Here is a 14,405-nt window from a genome sequence, read left to right as displayed (position 1 = left end):
AAAATGTGAGGCGGCATTTTTGGTTTCCCTTTCGGGAGGGAAATACTCTTTTCTGGATGGTTAAGGATACATATCTGCGGAAAATTTCCACACACACACATGTCCTTAGAAAGTTTCCTTTTATTTTTTCAGTTTTTTTTTTTTGTTTTGATGGGCAGAGCAATGTACGATTATTTGTGGAGAAGCCTTTTTGTTTCTGCTCATCGAGAGGGGGTGGCAAAAAAAAAGTCTGACATAATGTGGCCAAATGTGTAGCCCAACAATAAATGAAAATTGTGTGCAATTGTCGTGCCTTTCATGGCAGCCTTTTGTCTCGAAGTCCCTCGAAGTATCCCTCGAATTTCCCCAACTTGGGAATGTCACTCAGCTTTTGTCTACCCCCCGGTTGCTCGCTTTTTTCGTTATTATTGTTGAGCCAGTTCCAGTGGCATTTTGAGTTGCCTGCGTGTCTCGCAATGCGCTCGTTATCCTTTTTATTTGAAGTTTGCTTAATGCCAAGTAAATAGTACCCAGCATCCACATGTCCTCTTGTCTTCCTTCGGCTGGCCCGCCTCCGCTTTCCTGTTTCCCCATTGTTTCATCTTTCGTTCTGGCCGCAAATGGCAGATGTTATCCTGTGGCTGTTTTCCCCCACTTTTCCCTCCTTTCATGGCTTGTTGCCGACCGAAGAGCGACCTTTCCGCCCCTCAACTCCCGTTTATTGACGTTAAGTTGGCTGTTACCTATGACCCCATGGACCTCAGACCTCCTGAGCCCAGGCTCTCCCGACTCCAGACTTCAGACTTATCTGGCGCATTATCGTCATCATCTTCAATTTAATGCGTCGACGATGCCACTCGACAATCTCTTTTTGTCTTTGCGGCACTTCCTGCCAAAGGACATGTTTGCGTTTATTTTCTGTGTGCATGGTTTTTTCTTCTTTTTTTTTTGGTTTTTTCCCGGTTCGTACTCTAATGTAATGCCACTTTATATGCCGCAGTTGATGCCTTTAGAGGCTTTTGTGTTTACGCCATGTTAAGCCTCGAATCCTTGAATGCCACAGCCGCAACATCCTCGACCATTTCTATTTTTACACTTAAGCAAATAAGATGTGCAAGTACTGTATAAAAGTTACAATTTTTCTGTAGATATCATCAAGATTCGGACGTTATTGATTCAAGAATATTTATGGTGGATCTAAAGAACTTTTATGTATTCTTCCAATTTGGAAAAAATATTTTTCCCAGTGCGTGGCAGCTTCTTTCCGGCGTTGCATGTGTATTGGCATTTGCTTGGTTGATTTTCATGTTGTCCCGCCTATTTGCCTGTGACAATCTACCAATCTGCTCCCCCCCTGATTTTCCCTCCATTTTCCGCCCAGCCCCACCCACTGCGGGTGTTAAGGCCCAAACACAGAGCAAGGTCGTTTTCCGTTTTTCCATATGCCGCATTTACATTTAACATTTCCATTCCCATTTGAGGACGTGCTTCGGTTCAGTTCGGTTCGCTTTGGTTTTGCTTCGCTTCGGTTTTCCTCCCGGCTTTTCCTTTGGCTTTTTTATGCATGATCTCATCGCTGACTGGCAGGTCATGTGACAGGCCTACTCCTCTTTGAACCCGGTCCCTCCAGCTTTTCCCCCATTTTCCCTCCATTTCGCACGCTTCTCATTCGCTTTTCCGCTCTTCTCGGGGGGCAAGACAAAAGTTAATTGCCTGACATTAAACTATGGAAAACGATGGACCCCTGGGAAAGGAGTTGCAAAAATTGAGTTTCCTGGGCCTGCAAGCCCTGCAGCAAGTATCTCTTAATTATGATTTTTAAAGAGAATCACCATTAAGGCAGGCCGAGTTGCTTTAAATGCTTTACGAACTGTTTCTGCGGCTAAATGGAAAGAGGTAAATTAAATGAAATTACGCTGAAGTTATTATTTTGCAAATCCCCAAGCCGATAAGCTGGATTCAGCTTTCAATTTACATTGATTAATCTTTGAGCATTTCTTTTCTGTAGTTTATTTTTAATTAGCAAATAATCTTAAATTACTACCAAATGCAAGGCATACAATAGGCTTTCTCTCAGCCCATTTCTTCACATCTGTTCAAATAACCTGTGAATTCCCTCCTTTTTCCGCATTTTAGTATTTTTTTTGGGCAGCAGGCGCTAAGCCGCCAACAAACTTAAGCGGTTTTCGAGTTGGGACAAAGATTTGACAGCAAAAATGAAAAAAAAAGATAGAAAAAATAGAAAGAGGAGAATGTAAAGACCGTGCAAGATTTGGCCCTGCCTTGTCAGCTTAGAATCAAAAACAAAAGCCCCTTTCCATATATCCCTGCAGAGCAGCTGTCTGTTGCTTGCCTACTTTTTGCAGGTGGAAAATGGGAAACTCACCCACCATTATTCCGGTGTTTCCCCGCTCCTCGCTCCTCCGATCCGATTGGCTTCATCAGGAATAGAAAAGGTAAGGTAAGGAACGACCCTTCAGGCCAAAGGCAATACATTAGAGCCCGGCCAGATTAAACTTGACTTTGGCGCTTTCATTTTATCCAGCGGCCCTCTGAGAAATTTGAAATTATTGCCATCGTTGATTTTTCGTGGCAATTTTGTTATTTTGCGGTTATTAGCGCGACAATTTCCACTGCTTTTGCCTGCGATTTATTGCCGGCCATTTGGGAATGAGTTATTACGGGAGATTAGGCCAAGAACGTGGCTCATTTTCTGATTAATTTGTAGGTGTCAATGGGCCGAAGAGCGAGTGCCAGAGCCAGGAAAAGTGAATTTTTATTGCCCAACGTAAATCACTGTGTAAAAGGATAACAGCCAAGATTGTCTCTCGGTTTCGCCCTTTCCCTCTTCTTATTTCAATTAAATTGCTTTTGATTTAATTTCAGGGCTCAAACTGTTGGCTAAACAAACAAAACCGGAGAGGGTTCAACTGTCTGTTTGGGTTTCAGTATATTGCACAGAGAAAAACAAGACATCAGTTATCAATTTTCAAATCATTTATACTTGATTTGCTTGATTTTCATTTATTTTTTAGGTTATTAACTTTAAGCTTATTAGACTTTGATTGATTTTACTTGACAACAGCCCAACTTTTCCCAGTATACACCCTATTTCTCAGTAGCCTAAGTCCTTTTTTCTCTCCATTCACTCCACCCTGTGGATTTCTGGCCCGCAGCAACCGCAAAATGCCTGAAGGCTGGCAAAAGGAAAAGAGGACAGGACACAGGCAGGACATCATTTCCCTGTTTGATCTACTCGGGACCCTGTTCTGCTTGCTTAAAAACGCATTACTGAGGGAAAAGTGAAATGGGGAAAATGGCAAAGGAAAGCCCAGTGAAAACCGGAGGTGACCACAAGTGGAAATCCTTAGCCACAATCAGAGTTCACATATCCTTTACGGTCTCGATTTGTTTGTTCTGCCTGCTGACCTTTTTTCTTATTTTTCCTGCACTTTTTGCGGTTCCTGTTGTCGTTGCGAAATTTATTAAAACTCCATTCAACAAATCTAAACGCTAGCAATTAATAAACATTTACAAATACAAAGCCCTTGAAATTTACTTTGCGGTTTCATGGTTTTTCTCGACTGACTTTTTCTAACATTTTCGCAATTAAACCTTTTTGAGTAAACAAACACTTTAGATAAACATAATGAATTTGTTGTGTGTATCTATATAGGCACTCATTTAATGTGGCTTATGCAAATGTGGGCGGCTGTGGGCGTGGCCTGAGGCCAACTAATTAAACCGAAAGCGACCTACATATTTTACACAAATTCTTACACGTGTATCTAATTTTTAGTTTTGTAAATGCCCCCACATTGGATGGAATCCATTTGAAGTGGGCGTGGTCGTTCCAAGAGGCGCTTAATTAGCGTTGCGTCAATATGTGGTACATACATATGTATGTACATATATGTATATCTATCTATTTATGATGCGTTCGTGTAGTTTTAACATAGTCAGGTGGGCATTACTCATACGACATGTGTGACGACGTTGGCGGTTGGCTTTAATGCATTTCCAGCCACTGTTGTTGTTTACCATACAAATTTATTGCCTCACTGTGCTGGTGGGCATATGAGCCGTGGTTCGCTTATATTTGTTTGGAATGCGGTTTTATAGAGCAGCTCATTCCTAATATGGAAAATTAGTGCTCATTCTAGAGCAAAATGAAATAGTACGACTGTCAAGCTATAAGCTATATTTTTGCATTCTAGATTTTAATTTTAGCAATTTAATTATTAAACTTTATTCTTTTTTACAGACTATTATACAATTCTCACAAAGCTCTCTCTCTTGCTCTCTTTTTCTCTCAGTTTCCCGGCAATTAGCACAGCCTTCTGACCACTTGCATTTTGTCCTCTTTTCACTACTAATACTAATGCGAGCACTAACACCAGCTCAGATTCTACAGCCACAACAGCGTCCTCTGCATGTGTGTGTTGTTTTTGAATTAATTACACAGTTGATAGCCATGGCGATAGGTAATAGTAGGGCTATAAAGCCAATGGTACAGTTAAAAAAATTAGTTGGAAAATGTTGCTTTTCTACACTTTAGCAGAAGTGCGGATAGAAACTGGTAAAATTGTAGCATACTTTCAGACACCTTTCAAAGTGATTGAAAGAACCTAGTGATTTGAAGACAGGCTAAACTCCGAGACTAAATGAACACCTTTTTTCGCCATGTGCATAGGTGTAGGCCCAAACAGCCGATTGCCTTGCCACGGCGGCCGAGGCAATATTTCACTTTATTTGCCTTTTGATTAGCCCTAATAGCCAGCGTTAACAGCTAGCAGGTCACACACGCACGCACACTGGCGCAGTTTCACTAATACACCGCCACTTGTTGCAACAACAACAGCAGCAACAATTAAACAACAACTGCGACGACGAGTGGCACATAAATTTGTATTCTAATTACTTGCGTTCAGTCAGCAGCAGGTCGTCGGTTCAGGTCAGCATTTGTAATTTATGTGCCTGGGTTTTGTTGGCTTTTTAAAAAAGATATATGCGATTATGCGATTGCCGGTCGGTCGTGCTGCTCGTATATGCTAGTTGCTGTATATTGCTGGTGTGTTTGTTTCGTGGTGTGGCTGGTTGCATCTAAATACTTTAAACGAAATGTGTCATGTGCATTTGCGAGGGGAAATGCGAAAAACACAGGGTTAAACGCCGAGGACTGGCTGTTCATTGTCTCCTTCCTTCATTATGCTAATTTCCAGATATTCAGATGGTGTTGTAATTGCCGCATAGCATGCAAATTAAGAGAAGGTCGACTTGTCGGATGGATGACTCCGCGTGGAAAAGCACTACAAAATACCAAGGCTCCACCCCTCCCCCTTCCATTGGCTCTAATTAGCAATGGTCAAGACTCGCCATTTATGGAAATTATTTTCCATGTCTGACTGTGGAAATTATTAACGATGCTCAAGTGGTTTGGGTGCGAGTAATTGCAAAGATTACCAGGGGATTGAAAGTGGGCGCATCGTATATCTATGCTGATATTGAAGGTTGGTATTAATCGCGATTTAAATGGACTCCCCCGTTTATTTCCAATTCAATTGCATCAGATGCTAACGCCCTGAGTATGCCATAAGTATAAAGAGTATATCTAAGCTCGGTCTACTCACAGTTAACATTCAAAGTGGCAGTGGCCTCCAATCGCTTTCCCTCGTTCATGGCTCGATTTCTGACTACACACTTGTACTTGGCACCGTCATCTTCCCTGCGAGGAATTATGGATAGCGTGGCATTGGTGGGCTGATCCTTGGTTCCGCCCTTTAATACCGTCGCTGGCAGGGGCGTATTCGAACCCTCGCGATACCAACTGTATAAAGGGGTTAAATATAAGTAAACTTATAGAGTAGTTCCAGATATATTCCGAACTTACGTTATGGTGGGATCGGGGGAACCACCGATGCTGCTGCATGTGAGCTCCATGGGCTTGTCCTCGGTGGCCACGGCTATGTTGCCCGGCGAGATCACGGGTGGATGAGGCGGTGTGAGCACCGTGAGATTGTGGAACTCCTGGTGGACATCGGCGCCTGTTCCCTTGGCCTTGATGCGGCACTCGAAGCGTCCATTGTCGCGGTTATAGGACACATTCTTGATCTGCAGATCGTAAATGCCACGCTCCGGTTGAAAGTCGAGTCTGAAAGGAAGAAGGGAAATAAAATCAGTGAAGAGTTCAATACGAAATGAAATATAGGTAGTTAATGCCAAGAGCTGTGCGTTTAAGTACTTAAATATATGAATTTACCCAATGCTTGAGCTGCGTATTGCGTGTATTTTTCGGAAAAGCGGAAAAGGAAACAAGCTTCAAAGGTTAAATGTCAAAATCCAGTCAATCAATTTCCATTTGCCTCGAAATCAATTTATTTTTATTTGAAAACTTCCAGGCGACTTCTGTGCGCCATGCCCGACTCCTCCTCAGTGGCCGTCACTAATTGTGCTAATATTGGATTTTCCCACTCTTGTCCTTGATTCGCTTCCTGTTTTCTGCCCGCAGGTGGCCAAACTTTAAACGCTCGTAATATAAATAAATACGAAATGGTAATATTTGACGAGGAAGGCGACACGACAAGGAGTTTTCAGGGGGATGCACGAAGGACCAATATAAATAAAATCAACGTTCGAATAAATGTTTGCATATTTTTCCTAGACAATTTTCAATAAGAACCTGGGTCCCAGACACTGGCAGCTCGAGTAAAAGGTAAACAGGGAAAGAATGAAAGTAATTTTCACACAGTCTTTGGAATTTTACCAATGTTTACCTTATTGTTATTTTTATGTGCCGGACTATTAAGCTCTGAGGGTTCTTATGGCGTAATTGCTTTGCAGCCTCGTAAACCAAATTAATTGCAAAAAATTGTATAATTGGAAAATCTATTTCATTTAGTATCATTTTGCATATTGGGCTAAATTCTTTGTTTCTTGTTTAAGTATACAAATAGAGAAACTGTAAATATCAATTATTTTCATATAGTAAGTATGCAACTATTTTCAGTTTTTATGAAGGCTCCCATTTAATAAAATTGCAAGTGTTATTTTTTTATCACATACTGAATTAATGAATAATTATTTCGTAATCTCCGTAATTTTAAAGCCCCAACAGGTCTTAAGTTCAATATTAAATATATTGAAAATTCGCTTGCTTTTATCTATCCAAAGCATAAGGGGACAAGTTTGTCAATTTTCTGCTTTTGGCTTCTGTCAGACATTCATTCCCCCTCCTTCATTTATCTTGGCTTCATATTGCCAATGTCTTAATATTTCAAGGCCACTTCAGTGTCCTCCATTTACGATTTTTTTTTTCTTTTGCTGCCATTTTTCACAATTTTTCAATAGGATGATGATGATTATTTGGTCGTCATCGTCGTTGTCCTGGACAACTACTGAAAATTGATGCCGCCCGAATGCGCTTCGCTGGATTCTCGGCTTTTCCTCGCTGGCCAGTCAGCAGTTTATTAGATTGGCAAACAAGATGGCCCTCCTCCCACTGCCTACTGCCCACAGCTGGGAGATAAAATTTTCATTTTCCATTTGCAGAGACTTTTCCGAGTTCATTTGTCAGGCTGCAAGTGGACTTTTGACTGACACTGAAATTGGTTCTCATCTCGAGGATTTTTAGCGAGGTGGGTGGCACTTTTCCGTCCGATTTTCTGAGATTTCTGAGACATCTTAGCTTTGTGCACTTTTGGTCTAGACAATTTTGCGTTTCTAATTGGACTGGCTTAAGGCTCACACTGATTAGCTCTCTCGCAAGTTCGTTTTATTTACTCACTCATTTTACTCTTGTGCTAATTGCCACCAAAAAAATAAAGAAAATAAAACACGCGTTTGTGTAAAAATTTAATTTGCCAAGCAGCAAACCGCAGCAGGACGAAAAAAAATGCTAAAACTGCCCAGGTCTCATGGTCTTGAAATCCCTAAACAGAACGTGCAGACAGACCAAAAAATTTGGGGTAAAGAAGAAAAAACACTCGCCAACGAAATCCAAAAGGGAACGTAAAGTGCACTCAAAAAACTGCAAACCTACATTTTATTTTTCACAATAAATCGTAGTTACATATAAAACTTATAGATTCATTTACCAAATATAAGCACTGCCTCTAAAATACTTTTACTCTAATATCGTTGCTCTAACTAAATGTTAGTATATAGTATCTACTCCCCTTTTTGCCTCTGCAGCAGACAGCGAATTGACTAAATTCTCCACAGACATGCCCGCTTACCTCCTTTGGCCGCCCAAAACCGCGTGTCCTTGTCTAGTTGATTTTTTTTTATTACTACGAGCATTTTTCTATTTGCAGCTGCTCCGCTGCCTTCCTCCACTTTCAGCACAGTTTTTGGGGCCAAGTCTCCGGCGATTTGCTCATTTGCAGCTGGGATAGATAGAATTCTCAGGACACGTGCTCGGTGGAAATAAAAAAAGTGCAAATTATAAAAACTGCTGGCAAAGCGCAGTCATCGTCATCGTCATTGCCGTCGCTCTGGGGAATCCCCTCAATTTTCCACCTCCTATCGGCAAATGAAAAGCGCTTTAAACGAGCCGCGGAAAGTGGGGGGAAAGGACGCGTGTCCTTGAGCGTTACAACAAAAAGCGGACTCTAGAGGGATAAGCAAAAGGCCCCCGGCTGCCTTATTCTTGTTGCAATTTTCAAGTTTATCCCCAACAGTCGTCCCCCGGCTTTATTTATAGCATCCCTTCCCCACCCCAAAAAATTCTCCTCGTGCATTGCAATTTGTGATTTGTTGTTGCTACCACAGTGTTGCCCTCGATTCGCGTTTTTTGTTGCTCCCCCTGGGCAAAAAGTAAAATTTTTTTATAATTTTCGTACCAGGACAGAGGACATTTTTAAACGGCCGCCGATTATTCGCCAAAAATATAAGGAAAGCTTCTTTCGGTTTTCAATTTTAAATTTTATACAAATTTCATTAATCGTCAAACCATTTGACCAGATTTTAGATACCAAAAATGGATATTTTAACATATTTTCTGCTAAGTACAATTTTCCCACAAAAAATTCTTTACATGTACGAATTCGCAAACAAGGGAATCGTTTTCCCTGCGACTCGTGCCTTCTAAATGCCGCTCTCATTGTTTCTCAATCTCTGTGAGAAGAGCATTCCCCTGATGTCTCGTTAAATTAAATGTTCAGCGAAATATTAGCCCAGAGCTTTTCTTTTTCCCTTCGACCTGTCGCGACATTTTGGCCCAGAGAAAAAATCTGTAATTCCCTTTATTTCTTTTTTTTTTGTGTGTGTTGTTTGGCATTGCCAGCAAATTTGCAGTAATTTCACTTTTGCACAGATAGGAATTTCCAGGGGGTTTTTCGGGTTGGGTACTATCTTCGCCTTCATTATGTGGCCAGTTTCGTTTTAGCCTCCTTGAGCCGTGTTCTCGTGTCCCGGCTGCTGTTTCTCGTCCTGTTATTTGTCCTTGTTGGCTGCTTGTTTTCGGCTCGTTGTTAGCTTTCGGCACAAATTGCAGTAAAAATATATTTTACAATTTGCCTGGGCCCGCAGCGCGATTTCTGTGGCCCCTGAACGCCTCTTTACGCTGCTTTTCTATTTGTTGATTTGCTTTTATTATGCCCACACTCATACCAATGCGTACAGATAGAAAATTCGGTGTTGCATTGAACCACTTCACAGAACTTTTGAAAATAAATTCCAAACCACATATAAAGTTATCGTGTTCCAGCAACTCTTTGGAGGCACTAAACATTTTTTTATATGAATTTTGGTTTAGTCTCTTAGAGCTATTTTCCCCAGTGCACCCATAAAATGTATATAGCGTTATACTAACGCTGGCATGTGGCCATTTTATTTGGCAAGCTGCATGCAGGATGAAACGGAACGGAATGAAACGGAAACGCAACGACACGGAATGGAACGGATGGAGGGTTGCATTTTTCGCGAAGAAGAGGAAGACGAGAAGGAAGAAGTTGGAGGCCCGTGTGGCACAGTTGGCACTTAAAATTTATGCGTTTCCACATAAAGAAACCAAACCGAACATTAAAAAGCAGTCGGCCAACGGGAAACGGAAGTCGCAGGCACCAGGCAAATAAAAATACAATTGAAATCTGGGGATGAAAGGGGGCAATGAAAATGAAACATAAACACAAATACCAAGAGGCGGAAGGCCATGTGTGTATTCAGCAAGTCTCAACATGCAACACGCGGCTTTGACATTAAGGACACGGCCAATAGTGATGACCTAACGGATCGCGACGAATTGTAAAAATATGCTTGATAAGGAAAATTGTAGGATACAATAATAGCTAAGAAACAGAATGTATTATTTCCTACCCAAAAATAGAACTGAAAACATAGAACCACTCCTATATTAATAAATTGTATGAATGAATTGCTGAATGCTAAGCTTCTGTGACTTTCATTCGTATTCATTATTCACAATATTTTAACGATGGTTTTCATATTAATAAACCATCATAATCCAATACAAATGCAAAGCCGTAGCCACGTTCGGACTTAACTGTTTCAGTCGCCTGGCATTTGTTTAAACTGCCAAGAACTTGATTTTAATTAAGTTGCCAGCCCAGTCAGTCACATGCATAAATCGCATTATCCAGGTCGGGTGGGCGCAGAGAGGAGTGTGAAACATTTAATTAACTTAACAAATGGCTGCCAACTGCTGCTGCCGGGATAAACTGTACTTGCCGGTCGGCAAAAGGATAACCGTTAATGCCACAGAAGGACAGAGGCTGCGGGATTTCCCTCCACGTTTCACTTTATGACCCCACACACACACACCCATTAAGGACATCAGCTTTATGGCCAGCATTTAACATCCCTCAAAGCGAGTCATTTCCGCAATTATCATCCTTGTTGCTAGGTCGTGCTTCGATTAACCGTTACCAACTAGGGTCGAAAAACATCGATAGTATCGATACTATTGTACATTGTTGTCAAACTTTTACTTCACAACTACTTTAACTATGCTTATGATATTTTTGCAGATTACTCACCTATAGCCGGAACTCAACTGAACTTCACCGATGGCTACGTTATCGAACTGGGCGGGATTTGCTGTCCAGCGGGTCCAGAAAAAGGAGAAGTCATTCGCCTCATACTTGTCGTTAAACCGGCACTTGAGTGTTAAGTCGGCATTCTCACGTGTGTCAATGGATTCATCGGCCAGAGTCGTGGAACTCAGAGCTACGAGTGCTGAAAAGATATAGCGAATATTTAATAATGAGATCAAATGACGTATAACTATAATAAAACCTCGTTGGCAACAAATCACAAATCAAAGAATTTTTTCCCTTCCCAAGATTGTAATTTTTATTGTGAATAAAAAATATTTGCCTCGCCACCCATAAACATTACAAATTTTTGACCACCACACAAAACCTCTTTATCAAATTTTCATAAGACTTAATTCGAAAAGAATCATAACTTTTCACTCCAATCCCTGAACCCAGACCAGAAAATAAAACCGACGACATAAGAACTTTTCAGTGTTCATGAAAATTTTATCAGCTGTTGCTCTTTCTTTACCCAAAAGAAAAGAAGAAAAATCGGTTTAAAATAAAAGAGACCGTAAGAAAAACAAAGCACAACGAATTTTGTTTAATTCTTAATAATGCATTATACCTCAAACTTGTCAAGAAAAAAAGGAGCAAAATAAAAGGGAGTGCTTTGAATAAAGAAAAATGAAAACAATTTCAAGTAACTTTTGTCACATGCTTAGGCGACAAAGTTTCAGATACATTGCCTACCTTTAAGCGCACCTTGAGCACATGCGTATCCCAAGGATTCAAGGATTCCCTTCTCTGCTCACTTTTCCTTTCTTTTTTTTGTCGACCCCTGGCGCATTGCTCTTACTTTGGCGCGTAAATTTCGAGTGGAATTTATAGCCGCTTTATATTTGGCATCAAATATGCATGAGGCGGCGTTTAAGCCACTCCAGAAAAAAAGCGCAAAAAGTGTTTGAGAGGCAATAAATTTTTGTATTTGAGCTGCAGCTCCAGACTGTATTTCAGACTGTGCTAAATTTAAAGATTGTTTCGGTCTGTTTCGCTGGATTTGCATTAGGGCCAATAGTCGTTAAAGTCCCAAAGTTATGCAGCCCATGAAAATCGCATTAAAATTAATTTGGCACTCGGCTGAAGGCCCCTAAATATCCTTATCTAATCCGATGGATAATAGCATCACACGTCAAGGTGGCAACTCTGGCGGCCAAAAGAGCCTTCACTTCTCATTTTGCGCCCGAGTTTTCTATCTTTTTGGGCCGGGAATTTATGTCAAAAGTTTCGTTTCTTGTTATTTTTCCAGGTCCTGGGCGCTGTGCCCATTTCATTCATTTATTCTGGCCGTCTCTGTCTGCCATTAAAGTTACTTTTGTGGAGCTTTTGGCCTGGTTGTCAACGCATTTCTTTGCTCATTTCACTTGACTGCTTAGCGGGAGGAATGACGAGGGAAAGCACGGGAAAAACCGGGGAAAATCAGGGGTAAGTAAGAGAAAGAGAGAGCTCGCGCTGTCCATTTTCGCAGGATGCGTTTCTAATTAAAAACTTTAAACAGAGAAAGAGACGTAGAAGTTCAGCTCGCTGCACTTAGGCAAATTGCCAGATGTTGTCCTGTTCCACTGAATTATGCTTCTGAATATGTTGGGTCAACTATTAAAAGAATGTGAAATATGCATTTCCTTAAGAACATATAAAAAAAATGCTTTCTTCCGTATTTTTTAAATAGGAAATTATAATTGTTAAATGCTCCCAAGTTTAATTTTCAAAATAAATGCGCAATCCAAAATAGTCTTTAAAAGGATATAAATGAATTACGAGCCATTCTCAGCGAATCTTTATAGGTTCGATTACTTCTTTTTTATTGTCTGACATTAAGAATTCACGAAATGTTAAGTGCAATTAATGGGGCGAATGCAAAAACGGTAAAAAGGCAATAGCCAACCAACCAGCCACTTGCAACTAATTAAATTATCGTTAAAGAAGGCGCACGAAGGAAAAGCTGAAAGAAAAATTTCTTGTAATTGCTCGAAATGAAAAATAATATGCAAAAGGAGCGACGAGTGTAAAGGCAGTCCAGCAAAAGTCTAAAAAAAATTAATTTCCGCTCAGGACAGGGTCAAGAGCTAACAGATTTATCGCAACTAAAAGCTAATGGAACCGAAAGAAATAAGCTAAGTTATTATTTATGTATATTTAATGAAAGTTGTCCATTAACTTTGTGATAGTTAAAATAGCGTATTTGAAAGTTAGGAATAGGTACTTCACAGTAAATAGTAAATCTTTTCAGATTGCATTTTTATTCTACTCAAAAATTAACAACTGTTTTTAAGAGGCGAATTGAAAATGCAATGTTAAATGTTAATTTATTCTACAAATCATATTATTTAAGGTCTAGATCACAATGCTCTCGTTTGTAAAATGATAATTGGTCCAGAAAATGATCTAACAATACAGCCTATTCGCATCATCTGGTTAATTTGAATTTTCCGAGATTTTCGGCAGAGTGGAAAATATATTTACATTTTCCCAGAAATTTTCATTCCAGTTCAATCGCAGCAATTAAATTTCGCCTGAATGGCAAGAACTGGAAAATTTTCTAGAACATTTGGTCAACGGCCTCTGCGTTGGGCATTGTTGTCTCTTTGGGCCAAGAATTCTCAGGCCAACACCTTTTGCTACAGTGGAGCTTCTGTTGCTGCAGCTACAATACGCAATTATGACGTGGGAATTATATTAAAATGGAAACAATGACGAAGGCGAAGGGGCCAAGGCGGCAGATGAGGTGGGAAAACCCAAGCTGTGAGCCCTTTTGCGGCTGCCTTTGGGGAAACTTGAGAACTAAGGGAACGTAGAGCATAGGAACGAAAAGCGTACACTGATACAAATAAGAGGGTAAGTCTTGGAGATTTTAATTCTTGGAGCCTTTCTGATCCCTAACTGATTATCCTGTTTGCCTACATATGAATCACATATCGATATTCGGTTAGAGTTCCCAGGCTCATTTATTTTCAGTGTAGTGCCCAAGTATGAGAGCAATTCTACGGCACTGAATTTTGCCCTTGTTAATTGCATGTTCTGCATATCACTTATAAATGCACCCACACAATCACAGCCAGTCAACTTCGCACTTACACAGACACCTTGCCTCACATGTCAGTGTACACGAACCCAAGAAAGAGACGGCGTCATGGAAAACGATAGAGATGGGTATATGTATGGAGCTACGAAGACTTTGGGAAAAGTTTGCCATAATTGGATTTTCAGAGTTAATTACCAGCATTGAATTTGGCCATAAAATGTAAGAAATACCTAGGCTCGCCCTGTCTCTTTCTTTTGCTCCTCTAGACATCTCGTTTACACACTGATTACAAAGTAAGTTGGCATAGATTTTAGATTTTAATTGGAAGCAAAAGTTGGTGAAATATTTTG

General features: G+C 40.5%; 1 protein-coding gene across 3 annotated transcripts in view; it reads right to left on the bottom strand.

Moving 5' to 3' along the window:
• The window catches only part of LOC117141159 (Down syndrome cell adhesion molecule-like protein Dscam2), a 79,576-nt gene that overhangs the window by 28,530 nt on the left and 36,641 nt on the right, over window positions 1–14,405 (bottom strand). For all 3 annotated transcript variants that reach the window (XM_033304535.1, XM_033304614.1, XM_033304692.1), the window contains exons 3-5: window positions 10,974–11,172; window positions 5,870–6,130; window positions 5,610–5,806 (exon numbers count right to left, since the gene is read on the bottom strand). In XM_033304535.1, coding sequence (XP_033160426.1) covers window positions 5,610–5,806; window positions 5,870–6,130; window positions 10,974–11,172 — 657 coding nt within the window. The remainder of the gene's footprint in view (window positions 1–5,609; window positions 5,807–5,869; window positions 6,131–10,973; window positions 11,173–14,405) is intronic.

This window comes from Drosophila mauritiana, chromosome 2L (genome assembly GCF_004382145.1).
Source record: "Drosophila mauritiana strain mau12 chromosome 2L, ASM438214v1, whole genome shotgun sequence".
NCBI classification, from domain to species: Eukaryota; Metazoa; Arthropoda; class Insecta; order Diptera; family Drosophilidae; genus Drosophila; species Drosophila mauritiana.
This window is presented reverse-complemented; position numbering and strand designations above follow the sequence as displayed.